The 17,189-nt window shown below is 40.4% G+C and overlaps 1 protein-coding gene across 1 annotated transcript in view; it reads right to left on the bottom strand.

Moving 5' to 3' along the window:
* Positions 1 to 14,566, bottom strand: part of LOC139450727 (WD repeat-containing protein 19-like) — a 45,913-nt gene extending 31,347 nt beyond the window's left edge. The window contains exons 1-9 of the mRNA XM_071232529.1: positions 14,468 to 14,566; positions 9,875 to 9,987; positions 7,619 to 7,710; positions 7,092 to 7,157; positions 5,989 to 6,114; positions 4,756 to 4,854; positions 4,167 to 4,380; positions 3,480 to 3,592; positions 2,882 to 2,963 (exon numbers count right to left, since the gene is read on the bottom strand). Coding sequence (XP_071088630.1) covers positions 2,882 to 2,963; positions 3,480 to 3,592; positions 4,167 to 4,380; positions 4,756 to 4,854; positions 5,989 to 6,114; positions 7,092 to 7,157; positions 7,619 to 7,710; positions 9,875 to 9,982 — 900 coding nt within the window. The 5' untranslated portion in view covers positions 9,983 to 9,987; positions 14,468 to 14,566. The remainder of the gene's footprint in view (positions 1 to 2,881; positions 2,964 to 3,479; positions 3,593 to 4,166; positions 4,381 to 4,755; positions 4,855 to 5,988; positions 6,115 to 7,091; positions 7,158 to 7,618; positions 7,711 to 9,874; positions 9,988 to 14,467) is intronic.
* Positions 14,567 to 17,189: the final 2,623 nt, after the last annotated feature.

Raw genomic sequence — 17,189 nt, 5'->3', positions numbered from 1 at the left:
ACTGTTTTACTTTTTTAGGTTTCATTCGACACTTTCTGAATATGTTTGTAAAAAGATTTTAATATACACAGTACACAAAATGTCTGTCATGGATGCAAAATGTCTAGTGATCCTGAACAGATTCAACTGTATATCACCTTGCTGCTAACATACAGCTATGGCCATCTGTATTGGTGGGTGTTTTCCTCCTCTCCCATTGCTCTAAATTAGTCTCTCACGCTAAATAATTTATCTCTTATATCAAACCGTTCAAGAGCTGGAATATTTTTTTAGCCCTACCTTGAAACAATTAACGAATTCCCTGTTCATAGTAAAAATGTAATGTATTCACAAGCTCCCCACAGCAATTGTCTGTTTGTGGACTTTTACAGTCAGTTAACTCCCTTGCCTCGGGAAGATGTATTATCCCTCCCACCAGTCACAACTGCCCACTGTGCATGCAGTTAAAATTGATGCAATGTAGAAATTCCCTGTTTAAATACCTCTGGACTTAAGAACTTAAAAAAACAATAATTTAACAAAATAAAGACACTTTCCCAATTTGTATCATAAGGACACTTAGTTTGGAATCCACGATAAATCTCTGGCATCATACAGTTAGATAAACAAAGCATGTCATATTATGAGATATAGGACTACTTTGGAACACAACACTACCATGCAGACAATATGATCAATATCTAAAGTACTCGTAGTCACGAAGAAGTACCCGGTATTGCCATGGTTTGGTTTGGACTTTCTGATCAATAATGCTTAATATCCGGAGACAGGCCCAAATCAGGGCTGTAAATGCTTAAGTGTATTTCCCAATTTTTCTCTCTCGGGGAACACTTAGGACAACTCATGCACATTCAAACTTGACATGATTACATATGCGTACACACATTGACAATATGGATTTGAAATTAAGCCAACACCCCCACCCCCCCCCCCCCCCCCCCACCCCCTTCATATGCATATCGAAAATATTTGTTTTGACGTTTACTGAACGATTGAATTAATGTCAGCTTGGATAATCTAAAGGCATCTGTTTGGGTCGTTGTTGTTTTCAGTAATAATGAAGCTGTGTTGGCTGCCTGTAAATAATCAAGTCTGGACCAGACCGATCAGTGGTTGATATTGTGAGCAACTCGTCACACTGTTGTGGTATTATGACACACAGATGAACCAGGTCACAAAGCGAGACCCACCTGATCCATTTAGAATGTCCATCCAAGGTTGCTTCGAAGTTACCGTATTCGACGTAATAAGCGCTCTCAAAATTAGAAATAGGGGGCTCTTATTAGAATATTATTTTGGTGAAAAGATAAATTTCGTGGTTTATGCTGACAGCCTGAAATGTTTATGTACAACAGATATATTTTTCCAGAATTTAATTCCCCATAATTAACAGTGCATATAACACACGAGTGCGTATTATACGCGAATAAATAAGTCTTGTGTACATTGATCAATCGGAAGGGGTGCTAATTGGGATTGTTCACTAGCCAACATATTAGCAAATATCGCCATGGTCGCTTATTAGAGCGGGGCGCTTATTACGTCAAAAACGGTATTCTCAACTTGTAACAAACTCGAATGTTCTAACTATAGAGTCTAACATAGAGTCCTCTACTACGGGAATGGGTGGTCAGGCTCGCTGACTTGGTTGATGCATGTCATGGTATCCCAATTGCGTAGTTCAATGCTCATGATGTCAACCACTGGATTGTCTGGTCCAGACTTGATTATTTACAGACCAACGTCATATAGCTGGCATATTGCCGTGTGTGTTGTTAAACAACAAACAAACAAATCCTGGGGAGGGAGGTCCATTGATAGGACCAACATGAAATGATTCTAAAATAACAGGAATGACAGATAACTGCCTTACAGAACCTGAAAAGGGCATAATTTCTGAAGTTTATGTTTTATTATATCTTTCCTTTGTTAGAACTTGAGACCAACTATACTGTAACATAGCTTTCATATAATATATGACATAAGTGAGTGAGTATGGTTTTACGCCGCTTTTAGCAATATTCCAGCAATATCAAGGCAGGGGGACACCAGAACTGGGCTTCACACATTGTACCCATGTCGGGAATTGAACCCGGGTCTTCGGCGTGGCGAGCAAATGCTTTAACCACTAGGCTACCCGACCGCCCCCATATATGACATAAACAGAACACAGTCCCCCTTAAACATGGTAAGTGATTAGCTTTTAGGCAATGCCACCTTGAGGGCATATTACCTTCGGAAATCAATATGTTTGTTTGTTGTTTTACGCCTCACAGTAATATTCCAGCTATATGATGGCGGTCTGTATAAAATCGAGTCTGGATCAGACAATCTAGTGATTGACATCATGAGCATCGATCAACGCAATTAGGATTTGATGACATGCATCAACCAAGTCAGCGAGCCTGACCACCCGATCCCATTAGTCGCATCTTATGACAAGCATAGTCGCTTTCTACAGCAAGCATAGGTTGCTGAAGACCTATTCTACCCCGGATCTTCACGGGTCTGGAAATCAGTAGAATTAACACAGGAATGATACATAGGTAGCTGTATCATGTATCAGATCACAACATGTACATTCGCAATCCATTGATACAGCCATGAAACGGGATACCCTTTCTTCACATTATCACAGCTCTTTATGTCCCGAAGATAAACCATTCACAGCTTTAGAAATGAAGTTTATTTTCACCAGTCAGAAAAAAAAACACTTGCCGTCCACCTAATGGTAACCATGGTAACAGTCCACGAGGAATGTCCCTAGACTTCCTGAAATTTAGTCTCAGAGTTGTGGACCAATGTTAATTTGACTGTCATTCTCAAATTCCCATCCAAATGAACACATCTACCAGCAGTTTCAGGACCACACAGTACTCACCTGCCCAATCTCCTTCAAGTGGGTGGAAATCACAACAAAGTAGCCATGAGAAAACCCAATCAAGATGTAACCATCTCCATACCTGAATAACAGAAGAATTTGGCATATTTGTGTCACTGAGCTGCAGACACTGTTTTCCTATACCATTTGAACTCTATCCAAATTACTGCATAAATGAAACTGTGAGAATGAGGGTTCTGTGACCTAGGCCTACAGGCTAAACACATTTTATATTTACAGATAAAAATATAAATGCAGCAAAGAGGGTTTGGGTGATCCTGGTTAGGCTCATCATCAGCTCAGGGCCCTTGCCCCCTCTACAAGCAGCCCAGACAGCGAATGGGACTTCTCCTAGGAAGTGCTGCCTAGTCATATTATCATTATCATTATCATTATCATATTATCATTATCATTACTGCATACCAGAAACTGTCAGAATGAACTGAATAAGTCTTCTTCAACTTCAAAATTTGATATCCATAAAAAGAATTGTAAACAGTTTTGGTACAAAAAAACCACCCTAATAATCTGTAATTTGGAATTATAGGGACAAATTATTTTGTTAAATCCCATGTAAATGCAATGTCCAGCAACTGACCACTTGTATGAAATGATGCTCCCATATCTCTGTTGGAAGGCCAGCTCGATGGGGTTCTCGGGGTCATTGATGTTGTACAGAAACAGAGTCTTCTTGCCCACAACTACACTGACCTGGAACAACACACACAACCTTCAACATAGCAACAACACTGTAGTACCGAGCGGGAGAGACCAGAGCTGGAGTGGGCAATAACTCTCCTACACACATGCACTGTCAGTTTAAGATTGAACCGACCCGTTCTGCATATCTAGCGGGTTAGTAAATGGCAGATAACTTGAAAACATTTCCCACTGCCACTAATGCCACAACACAAGGTTTCACTATTAAGGGTGTGCAGTATTATCGGTATATCAGTAAATTAAGGTTAAAGCGATCTTAGCGCTAAGGTGATCATAACTCCCATATCTTATCATAGATTTATGACAGTCGTAGCGCTAAGGTTGCATTGTACGACACTCAGGAGCAGGTAACTATATACAGGTAATTTATCACCTTCCTTAAACTCATCCAATTTAAAGAGTCTACTCTCATGACATCAAGCTCAAATAATAAGCTCATATCTAACAAACCCTAGATAGGAGACAAACACATGGCAACAGAAAACATCAAATCTCACACAAGCACATGGACAGGCATTATAAAGATTATGATGTGTTGGTAAATATTCACTCATATAAACCGTACAGTGTTTTGCCCAATGGCGCTTCTCTCATCCCCCTTCATCTCGGAGAAGTCTATCTCAGCAGGGTCAGCCCTGAGAGTGGCCTGTCTGAGGGTGTCACCATCAGCGTTGCTGATGGAGATGGTCTTGTCCTCGCTGCCCAGGGCCAGCAAGTTCTCAGCACTCCATGCACCACAGGTGATCTTCTTGATGTGCTTCCCAATAATAGGGATTTTACTGAAAAAATGGAAGCAAAGAACTAAAAAAATTCAACCAGATCCTCAATCTTATTAAATCAAATCTTTTACTCCGAAACAATACATTGAATACAGATCTGTGGTCTGAAGACACTTCCAAAAGAAGTTGCATCAGAGTTGAGATGTCTGAATTCTCGGGTTTTCTCCGGCCTGTATATCTAACCAAGTCTGGACCAGACAATCAAGTGGCCACCCGATCCATTAAGTCGCCTCTTACAACAACTTCCTGAGGAAAAATGCTAACCCAGAGTCTCCACTGGGGAAACAGATACTGGGAGTCACTCTTAGATTCCACTAGTCTAGGACCAGTGGCCATGTCTACAAGTGATAAGATACAACTTTACAAGGGCTGTACCGTGATGTCTGATGATTGTAGATCATGAGATTCCCCTTCAGTGTACCGACAGCCAGTTGGGGGCCGGTGTTCGACCACTTCAGGAAGGTCATGGTGTCTCTGAAAACAGCACACAAATTGAGCATTAAGATGATTGCTCACATCTGGTATCATTGCCAAAGGGTGATATTGTCCATATCATGTCTCCTCATCAGTCTCCATGGCATAGATGTTGATAATATATAAGGGGAAACTCTTGCAGAAAAAGAAATCAATTCTCTACCACTCTAGCACGTCTCCACATACTGGCGATGAGAAAGAGAATGACGTGGCATAGGGTGTCAGGTGATCAAACCACTTAGGTCAAGTCACACTTCAGGTCGCACGTGATTGCAGTGCATAACCCATTTGTTTGGGTGGTGACTATGGTGATGCGAGGGTTGTTAGGGTGAAATATGTTTAGAAGCTGAAAACTTTGTTTGGGGGTGTTTCCACATCAGTATCAAAAGAAGAAACGCAATGAATTTAAAATGAAATATTTACGTAATTTTTGTTTCTGAAATGTACAGATAAAGAGCAACAATTGAACCCCAATAAACAAAAGTAGAGAAACATCAAGATTTTGAAGATAAAAATGCTAAAAAAAGTGACATTTCTTGCTGCTTAGATATGTCACTAATTCAACAATGTATGCAAACAGTACATGTATAACAGCCAAGAATCACAAGATAGGTATAGGCGGAAAACATATCAGCCAGTGAAAACAATTGTTACTGCTGCGCAGGTAGCTTTAGGCCACGCCCCCAAATAGGTTTGCTTTGGAAGCCGATTACGGATAATGTAATTTCAGCACTTAAACTTGGACATTTATATACTTTCTACGAATATTATGAATTTTTCGCTCTCAGAAATTGACTAAATATGTCTAGGAATACTGATATTCACAACAAAATAATCAATAATACTTTACTTGTCCCTTAATGCTTAAGATAGCATTACTAAACTGAAGCATTACTGAGATAGAATGTTAAAGTACCTCTGAAAGGAAGAAAACAAGAATTCTGAAAACATACCAATCTTATAAATTTTAATTACATTTTTCACAATTTGACAGGCATTCAATCACATTATCACAAACATGCTTAGGAAGCTATCAAATTAAAAGACCTCTCACTGCACAACCAATTCAGTATGACAACAGTGGCACATTTGCTGCTACCATGGTCACTATAGTTACAAAGGTATCAGACTCACTTGAGTCCACTGTCGATCTGCGTTGTGCGGTGCGAGTTGGCGTCCCACAGTATGATGGCTGTGGACTTCTCACAAACAATTCCAAGGATGTCGCCATCGCTGTCCCACCCCAGGCCAGTGCACATCCTGAAACATTGCAGTCTCTATCATACATGGAAGCACATACACATTAGCATCACTCAATTTTACCTTACACACAGCAAGTAAACATCACTTCATGTTAGTCATAACTGATACTTCTACCATCTGGTAGCCTAACAAACATTATTCTGAAGTTTCATACATCATCACTTTACATGCTTAACAATATGAACAAGAAATTGTCATCAATCATTGTCCATTCCAATTTATAACATAGCTAAGCGATAAATCGCAAAGAACAATGAAGAACGAAATGTGTTTATTTCACAATAAAACATTGTTCTGTCATGACGTTATTTCTAGAGATTCAAATATGCTCACACAACTTAATGACGTCATATATTGGAAGACGTTTTTTTAGAGGGCGGTGTCTAGCGAGTTGTTCCCCAGAGATGAAATTGACTGACAATACTGTTGATACGCGGCAGTGATACTTCTCTCACATTGTTATCTCCCTTGTATCCATGACTACAAAATCAGTGCTCCAACTGGCCATTGAAACTGCCAGTCCTTGTGGACTGGTAACTCTAAAAATTGCTACTTTCTACTTTCAACAAATAATAAAACGTATGCATATTGCTTGGTTTTAATTCTTTCAACTTCAAGTTCAGTGCAAAAATGTCATCTCTGGAGAAACTTAGATCTATATGTCATTCACACAAACTTCAGTCAGTTTTCTCTTTGTTTTTTAATATTTCAAGATAGAAGTCACTACAAATAGATATTTAACCTAGAAATAAACAAGGGGAAACCCTGGTGGTAAAAGACAAGCTTTAGACAAAATTAGGATCTGCATGTACAACCAGTGTCATTAGCTCAACATATCACAATAGTTTATTTGCCAATACACAGCCTTATGTACCACACATCAAAGTACCACAACAGATTGGCATGGTGTGAAACTGTGAAACATTCAATGCCGACACAGCTCGTTTGAACCCGGTACACACTAGTGTACTCACCCCGGCAGGTTGATCTCCTCCTTGAGTTCTCCATGCCGGTCATATATCCTCACTGCATGGTCGAACCTGAGACAGACAGTCGCATTGCAACAGACTTATGCACACAAGCAACAACATATGTGTTTTGTCACACACAGCTGCACTGCAAACCCAAATGGATGTTTAAAAGATTGAAGCAAATCGATATGAAATATGTATTTAAAATGTATCTGACATTTCTCTTACAGTCCATGTAAATGTTTATCACATTAATCACCAAGTTTTGATTCAAACAAGGAGACCTCCATCCATACGAAACAAAAGATGTCATATGTCATACCCGATACTTTATTTTTATTTCACTGCCGTGGATACAGCGGTCACCTTCAGACTCCCATGTTAATGCATTACCTAGGACTCACAAAATAGCAAGACAAAGGTACTGTCCTTCTATATTTTCATTAGACTTGGGACTATGATCAGTATCAGACTATATTGACAGTGTCTGACCCTAGAGGTTTCAGTGTATGTAATATGTTGACATGTACCCTGTTGTCGCCAGGTAGTTGCCATGCGCTCTCTGCCAACTGTAGAAGATGCCACCTTGTCCATGGGACTTATCAGCTAGACTGAAAACTCTCTGAAACAGACAACAACAAAAAGTTTTATCGATCTTATTTACTGTTCAAAGAATGCATTGTTTACTTGCAAATTATTTTCGGTTTTACCTTTCATGAATTATATTAGCCACCCAAGGTCACCATTTCCATTTAGACCTTGGACAAGCAGAAACATTATTAGTTTTGATAGTTTGGCTCAGCACATTTTAAAACTATGATAAAATCTAGTGAGAAACTTCAGCTCTTTGTCTCTTTTGTAAGGATCTGTTATGGGATCAATATCAAAAGTTTAGCAGCAAAATGAAGTTTATCATTTTACATTGTGTGTCAATTTGCCAGGATGGCAAGGTTATAAACAATTGGTTGGCCCTATATTTCTGATACTTGGATCATCATTCTTAAAGTAACAGTTCTTTTGATTAGCATGAGTTTTGAGCCATAAGTGTTCCAGTTCGCTTTAGTCGCAATTATCAAGCATAGGTTAATGGGAGCATATTCCAATCAATTCCAAGAACTGTTCTGGCCCTAATAAATTATCAGTAAGGTGTCAGGAAGAAACAGAGCTCCACATTTCAAGCCTGCACCAATTTCGTCACATATGACTCTAATGAATGAGAGATTTCAATAAATCCGAGATCCTAAAAGTGCTGTTGGGGTCATTGTCAGCACAGTTACCGGTACTACACAAATGTACCCCAGGATCTCTATATTTCAAACCTACGCCAATTTCGTCACATATGACCATGATGACTCCAATGAATGATTGAGTGAGTGAGTTGGGTTTAACGGCACTTAGAACAGTATTACAGTTATATCACGGCGTGTGTGGGAGGAAAGCCCGAAGTGATACAGGTTTTAGACATTTAACACTTCGGTGAAACCCACGAGCATGGGTATGGTACTGACAAACCTAGAAACATAATCAGGACGAACCGGGATTCGAACCCACTATCATAAGTTTCTGTCCAAAGGACACAACTCTGCATAGCGAATCGCGCGCTTTAGATGATTGGGTCACCCGTTCCCCCTTCCAATGAATGAAAGATTGCAATACATCAGAGATCCTAAAAGTGCTGTTGCGGTCATTGTCAACACAGTTACTACATAAATGTACCCCAGGTATATTTCTGTACACACAAATGTAGCCTATGTCAGCAACATCAACGATAGAAACTCAGCCCACTAGTCCTTATAATGATTACATATAGCAAAACCCTTAAAAAGGGCAAATTTCTACTGGTCCTTTGGATATATACCATAACCATTGGGCAGTTTGGCAAGGACGATAGGACAAGTGTCAATTTCTAACATGTAAGGAAGATCAGAATCAATGAATATATTTTTTCAGTTCACAAAACCATTTTCAATGTGGTTGTCATGTCAACTCTAGTGAGTGTTCTGTAACCTCAGTCGCTATATGAAGTTTGATTTTGGTTTGCGTACAATTCTAAACACAGTAAGGTCCCTGGGTGCCCAGACTACGACCCCTGCAACCCTAGTTGTGACATATGACAACATGCTACCTAGGTCCCTAGCTCCATCTTTTAATACATGTCACTACTAATAGCTCTGGTGTAGCCTATTCATATTGTTTGTCATATAGGCCTAAACGACTTAAAATAAGATCAGCGTTTTGTCTATTTCAAATGAACAGTAGGCCTAGATTTGATAAATGTCATGCAGATGGCTAGTATTCACATGCTCTTTCTATAGTTGATAAACAGTTATAATATCATAACTAAATCTTTAGCAAATAGAAGATTGAAACCAGATAACACTGACAAACCGTTTAGCATGAAATTCATATAAATATCGTAATACCCCAAATACTGAAATAGTTCTGTGATCTAGCTCTATCACTAGCAGACGCTACATATCATGCCCAAAAATAAATCGCATCGCTGTGAGACATTGAAACTCTGTTTACTACTTTTAATAAAAGAATGTCTGAAAATACGATTTTCTAACATGCATTAATTAATTTACACAGACACAAGAAATACCTTCATCGTTTCATAGAAACATCAAAACAAACCCGGTGCTCGCGATGGAATTTTACGCATGCGCACTTGTTCGTTACGCTGAAGACTTCTTAATGGGAGGTAACTCTGTGATAGGCAAACCACAAATAAAAGAATTTAACCCGAGAAAATATCACCGAGTAACAAGAGCCAATCATACAACCTTGTTGAGACCACTGGATCCCATGATTCTTTCCTGTTTTCGGTATTCCTTCCGTCTTCTATTTAATATTTCGGCCTGCATAGCGGCTTTGTATTGGATGGCAGTCATGGTGGCTGAAAAGAAAACACATAACAAACGGGCATAAATATTTAGAACTGACCGAGTATGATGTGTTTATGGCGTACCTAGTTATTTATCCATGCAACTTAATATTGTCAATAAATTTATGTAAAAATAAGGTTATACGGTCAAGGGTTTGACAGTTTAAAATATTCAGAAATGCGTTTACAAACTGAACTAGTTTCTTTGACATAAGCCCAGAGCATATATTTAATGAAACAATCACTCCATTCCATTCTCACCCCACTCTCAGCTCTAATAGGCTATACTCATCCAATTTCTACTAAAATTAAGAGACTTAGGCATCCAGGCTTCCATTACAGAATTATTTATCTTTAACCTAATGCATAAGTTTAGTTCAGGGACTACATGTGTTAGTGTCATCGTCCCGAGGCAAGAGTTTGTTTGTTTGTTTGTTTGTTTGTTTGTTTGTTTGTTTGTTTGTTTAAAGCCGCAATTAGCAATACTCCAGCTATATGACGGCGGTCTGTCAACAATCGAGTCTGGACCAGACAATCCAGTGATTAACATCATGAGCATCGATCTACGTTATTGGGGTACGATGACATGCATCAACCAAGTCAGCTTGCTTGGCCACCCGATCCAGTTAGTCGCTTATTACCACAAGCATGATCGCATTTTACGGCAAGCATGGGTTGCTGAAGACTTGTTCTACCCCGAATCTTCACGGGTCCCGAGGCAAGAGAGTTAACTGACTTTAAAAGTCCAGTTTCCACTTTTATAGTCAGTTAGCTCTCCTGCCTCGGTAAGTTGTGTTAGAGTATGAGTGAACAGTAGTGTTTGCTATACTCTCGTGAGAGGCTTTTCGAACTAATTAGCTCATAATCTGACTTTTGTCCAGTTCGTATTAACCCACTATTCGCCCGCACTGTCAGGTTAATTAGCTACGATGGCTGTGGATAGTAGTTGGATGGATGACAATGTTCAGTAGCCTGACTCCTGAGAGATTCTTCAATTTCGGTGCTGCCCCATATTGACACATGTTACACGCGGTGACAAGTGACTTTGCTCGAAATAAGCCACTGTACACCCAGCAATGAATGGGTACCCGGTAGGATGAGATAGTAATGTGACTGTTTGCCTTCTAGCATCTCACATGGCTGTATACTCCCCAGGGAGTTGCAAATAGAGTACATGTACACTGAATCATTGACCGGGGTGACACTATGTAGCGCCATGAACCTTCGCTTGCTGGGTGGAATTTGGCGCATTGAAAATGGAATTAGTAGCAGCAGCAGCAGCAGCAGCAGCAGTAGTAGTAGTAGTAGTAGTAGTAATAGTAGTAGTAGTAGTAGTAGTAGAAGTAGTAGTAGTAGTAGCAGTAGTGATATTTCGCACAGTAATGAGAACATGGTCCGATTATCCCATTGTAAATGGAAGTAGTAGTAGTAGTGGTGGCGGTGGTGTGATGGTGGTGGTGGTGGTAGTAGTAGTTGTTGTGCTAGTAGTAGTAGTAGTTGTAGTGGTAGTGCTTGTAATAGTAGTAGTAGTAGTAGTAGTAGTAGTGGTAGTGGTAGTGCTAGTAGTAGTGGTGGTGGTGGTGGTGGTGGTAGTGCTAGTAGTAGTAGTAGTGGTAGTAGTAGAAGTAGTAGTAGTAGTAGTAGTAGTAGTAGTAGTAGTAGTAGTAAAAGTAGCTGTAGTAGTAGTAGTGGTGGTGGTGGTGGTAGTAGTAGTAGTTGTAGTGCTAGTAGTAGCAGCAGTAGTTGTAGCAGTGATATTTCGCACAGTAATGAGAACACTGTCCGATTATCCCATTGTAAATGGAATTAGTAATAAAATGAAATTTACCCCAGTTTTCATGAGGTGATACACATAGCGTTTGCACTGGTGCTTTTCATAGAATTACGTGAATCAGTGGAATAAAACTTATATTTTGCCATAATGGATCCGTTTTGTGAAAGTAAATACAATAATCGTCCGAATTGTTCTCCCCGATACCAGGAATAATTACCGACGTGTATTTGCACAGGTGTGATTGACCGTGTTTAGTGCAGACACACAATTCTCGTCCTCTTGCATATTGATCGCCCCCACCGTTGACAGTGTTAGTTCAGAGTTGGCTGATAGTATCTCGTGTAAATAATTGATTTGTGTTATGTTGGCTTTGCATAGTTGCAATGCACAGCACAGATGATTGGCAGATACGGACTCAATCATTGCTTTTGAAATGATTGTGTGCATCATCATCATCATCATCATCATCATCATCATCATATATACATGTATGTCTAATGGCAAGTATAAAGTTTTTTATCCGTGGAATTATGTGCTCGAGAATAGTCATCATCATCATCATCATCATCATCATCATCATCATCATCATCATCATATATACATGTATGTCTAATGGCAAGTATAAAGTTTTTTATCCGTGGAATTATGTGCTCGAGAATAGTCATCATCATCATCATCATCATCATCATCATATATACATGTGTGTCTAATGGCAAGTATAACTTTTTTTATCCGTGGAATTAAGTGCTCGAGAATAGTGGCTTTCTATAATCACGTCTTGCTATGTTAGACGAAATGTAAGGCTAAATATATGTGGTATCATGACAAAACTCCACAACAAAGTAATTCTAGGACTATTCCTCTTTGAATGAGTGAGTGAGTGAGTTGGGTTAAAGGCTACCTTTGAACAGTCCAGCTGCATCAGGGCATGTCAGCTTAATATGGGAGGAAAGACCGAAGTGTTTCAGGTCTCAGACTTTTGCCGCTTTAGTGACACCCACGAGCACTATGGTGCTGACAATTCTATAAACGTAATCGGGGCAAACCGGGTTTCGCAACAACGGTCATAGGTTTCTGGTGTGTTCAAGGGACGCAACTCTGCACAGCGAATTGCAGCGCCTTCGTATTCCACTCTGAAGTGATCCTAGCTTTGATACATCACATTTCTGGAAATAACTTATCAATTTAGTTTAATTCAGTTATAATGCCCCAACCATGCGGGTATTTTTCTTCTCCCCGTTGTACATTCAAGTGCTGTTTATGACCCGTGAGGATCCGGGATAGAATAGGTCTTCAGCAACCACGCTTGCTGTACAAAGCGTCTCTGCTCGTCGTAAGAGACGACTTGCGGGATTGGGTGGTCAGGCTCGCTGACTTGGTTGATGCAATTACTTCTAACATGGATATTTAATCGTGATTAGCAAACTAGGCGCATACGTTTCCACGAAATGAGTATACATGTGAAATGACACCCTTTGGTTCAACGCCGCTTTCAACAAGTACCATATTTTAACGTTTTTGGATATGACGCGGCGGGGGATCGCACCCCCGACCTCACACTCTCCGGGCAGACGCTCGATCCACTAGATCACGGAGGCGGTCACAAGTAATTGTGACGGCAAACTATTAGCCGCACCAAGGTATCAGTATAATTATAACGTTGATAAATGTTTAGCACACAGCACACATATTGGTGGAAAGTGACTTCAAGGTGAAGTGATTTTGATTAAAACCACCTTAATAGTAATAAACCTGCTTCAGCAAGGATTGACGTATACGTCTTGAGCCTCACATAGACGGAATTGCGTAATAGTAAAATCTTTTGCTGAGGACATTATATGATGTCATAGAGGTATATCAACTAAACATTGAGTCAATTGAGAAAATCGTGTGCTGTGATGGTACGTGATCTTAGACGAATTTGAGGAGCGTGCCGTGATCAACACTAAACAATACTACAAAATGCCAGATGACATAACCACACACGTATTACTGTAGACAGAATTGCCCGTTTATACATTCCAGGATAGTTTACTATCCACTGTGTCTTCAATAGTCACTGAGACCCGTGAAGATCCGGGGTAGAATAGGTCTTCAGCAACCCATGCTTGCTGTAAAAAGCGTCTCTGCTTGTCGTAAGAGACGACTAACGGGATCGTCTGGTCAGGCTCGCTGACTTGGTTGATGTATGTCATCGATCCCAAGTGCGTGGATCGATGCTCATGATATTAATCACTGGACTGTCTGGCCCAGAATCGATTATTTACTGACCCCTGCCGTAAGAGTGCGGCGTAAGACAACAAACAAACAACAAACCAACCAACCAACCAATTGTCACTGAGACGCAAACAAAGGTTCTGGCAAGAATTGGCTGCAAGACCACAATGTCTACCTCTTATATTTACTGCAAGTCGTCATATATAAATGTACCTGTATTTTCCTTTAATATTATCCATATATACAGCGCATTTCACATGCAGCAAAGTATGAAAACACACTTCGAACAAATTGACAATGTGTGCATTTCCTTTTCAATTACCCATAAGTCACACAGACCAAAATCCTCATCGCCAAAGAAGATAAATGAGGAGATTCGAACCTTGGACTAGCGGATCCTGGCACGGCTAACGGACACAACTCACGCACAAGAGAAACGAACTGACGATAATACCGATGTGGTATATAATTATATATGCCACATGTATTCCATATACATACCTTATAAGGGTGTCTTGTACAGCAACTGAGATCCCAGTATGATATATACCTGTCTACAACTGTATTATCACATGAAAGAAACACCTGTACGCTGCCGACTCCCTCCATGCACCATGCACGTTTCTCACCTGTACGCTGTCGGCAAGCTACCTGAAACATGCACAATATTTTACAAACTGCACGGAGGTCAATCAATATTGATCTCAGATAACGGTTCTGCGAGATAGCGAGGCCGACATCCACAGATTTGTGAATTGTTTCGGCATTCATCATCGTTGATGAGGCAGGAAGCATCAATCATCGTTCACCCGTGTCAGTGTTAGATGATAAATGTTCCTATATAGGGAGGGAGTGCTGTGTATCGACCGGCCGTGTTCTCTGATTTCATGATCAGCTATTATATGCTGTGATATTGACATTGTGTGTGGTCCTGATCGTCAACTGTTATCGGGACATGATAATTTCTGTTGGTGAATGTAACGATGGTGACAGTTATATCATCTTATATTCATTGTCATGTGAGTTCTAGGGTGTGGCTTGAATTTATACATGAACGAACGAACGAACGACTGAACGAACGAAGGAACAAACGGACAAGTGAGTGAGTGAGAATAGCTAGATCGATTAATAAATCACAAATTGATGGCACGATTCTTCTTTGAGAAAATTTAAAATGATGTCATTCACTAGCTAGTGCAGACAGGGATCAGATGCTAAGTACAGTAACGTTAATAACGAACATGCTTATAACGAACTGACGGATATAACGAACTATTTTTTGTCCCTGTCCATTTGCTGTATATATTCCGTACATTTGCTTATAACGAACTACGGTTATAACGAATTAAAATTTGTGATCCCTTTGAGTTCGTTATAACCGTATTTTACTGTATATTCTCACCGAGCACCACCGTACATCCTGATTGAGTCTCTCTCCCCAGACCTGTGATTAACCATACGAGCCGGAGCCACTCCTTCTGCAGAGCAGCGAAGAGTTTATCCAGATTCGGAGGCACCACAGGACGCATCTTCCCGAGGCAAGGGAGTTAAATGACTTTAAAAGTCCAGTTTCCACCCTTGCCGAACTAGGCTGGAAGTACTTGGCTCGATCGTTGCGCCACCAGTGGCTATTACCAATTATGTCCCTTTTAAGCCTCTCCTATGGACCAATCAGATTCCACCTCTCGTATCACTTGCGTTTGCTTCACACAAAATGGTGGCGCTCAGTCAGGACGATCTGCTCGATAATCAAGATCTATATTGTGATAAAACGGGTCTTACATGGCGAAATGCATCAAATCACTTGAGCACCTTGATTAAAAACATGAACAGATTTGGAAAATATCTGCTGACAACGAGTTGGCGGTGCACATGCTTTGCAAATCCTGCAATCGATCGAAATCTGCACGACAGTTTACGAACCGGATTTTGATTTCGGAGCGCGATTTTGATTGGACTATGCCTAGACTCGTTAGTCCAGACAAAATGTAACTCCATATAATACCAGAATAGTTCGGCAAGGGTGGAAACTGGACTTGTATAGTCAGTTTACTCTCTTGCCTCGGGAAGATGCACAGGTCGTGGAATGGCAGCTTTCCGCCTCCGTGGTCTAGTGGATAGAGCATTTGTCCGGAAAGTAGGACGTATCGTAGCTCGACCCCCGGGTCGAGTTATACCAAACTACGGTATAAGATGATACTTGTTGTTACCCTGCCTGGCGCATGGCAGTATGGGGATAAAACAAGGAATGCTTGGCTCTGAGTCATTCACGTCGCTATATATGTGCAATAATCTTGAACGCGACGTTAAACACCATTTCACCTCACCTCACCTCACCTCAACTCAACTCACCTCATCTCACCTCAGATAACTCACTATGACATTTTAGGCTAATTAATCAGACCACGCTGTAGCTAAGGTATCCTGGAGTAGTCATACACTTGGCCATGGTGTACACAATTACTTATAACTGTATATACATTCATACATATATTATATATATATATATATTTGCCTTTATGCCGCTATTAGTACTATTCCAATTATATCACAGGCGGGGCCCACAGCGATTAAACACCATGTACCGAGGTGGGGAATCGAACCCGCGCCTCCGGCGTGACGAGCGACAGCTTGGACTACCAGGCTACCCTACATCCACAATTTAAGTCTGCAACGACACCTTAAACCCTCGAACGCAGGGAGGTCGAGGTGAAATGGAGTTTAACGTTGCGTTCAATATTATAGCAATTTTACTCAACAACAAAAGTTCCTGAGACACCAATATTTTAGTGTATTTTTCAAACAAGTGAAGTTTGGTTTTCAATATTGTAGTACATGTATGAAATCAAGTCACAAAATCGCAACTGCTACAGAAAAGCATGCATTTCATGCCAAAGTTGACTTTTATGCAAGCCCCATGCATTTCACTACCCATGAATGGGTATAAAAAACATGTGCGTTAACGGGATTCCATATGCATTGTTTAGCATTGTGCTGACAACAACCATTCAGAAAAACAACAAAATTACGCAATTATTCAACATTACGAAATGCCACGCCTGTCCGAAAAAGAGCGTCTGCGAGCCATTGGTATGCTTGAAGCAGGATCGAGTCAACGTGATGTTGCAAGACAATTTAACGTCCACAGAAACACCATTTGGTGCTCCAGCAGATATGGACAGATGTCCCACAGGACTTGGTGCGACTCTTGGTCCATTCCATG

This window comes from Haliotis cracherodii, unplaced genomic scaffold, assembly GCF_022045235.1.
Source record: "Haliotis cracherodii isolate W230 unplaced genomic scaffold, xgHalCrac1.p SCAF_8, whole genome shotgun sequence".
NCBI lineage: Eukaryota > Metazoa > Mollusca > Gastropoda > Lepetellida > Haliotidae > Haliotis > Haliotis cracherodii.
This window is presented reverse-complemented; position numbering and strand designations above follow the sequence as displayed.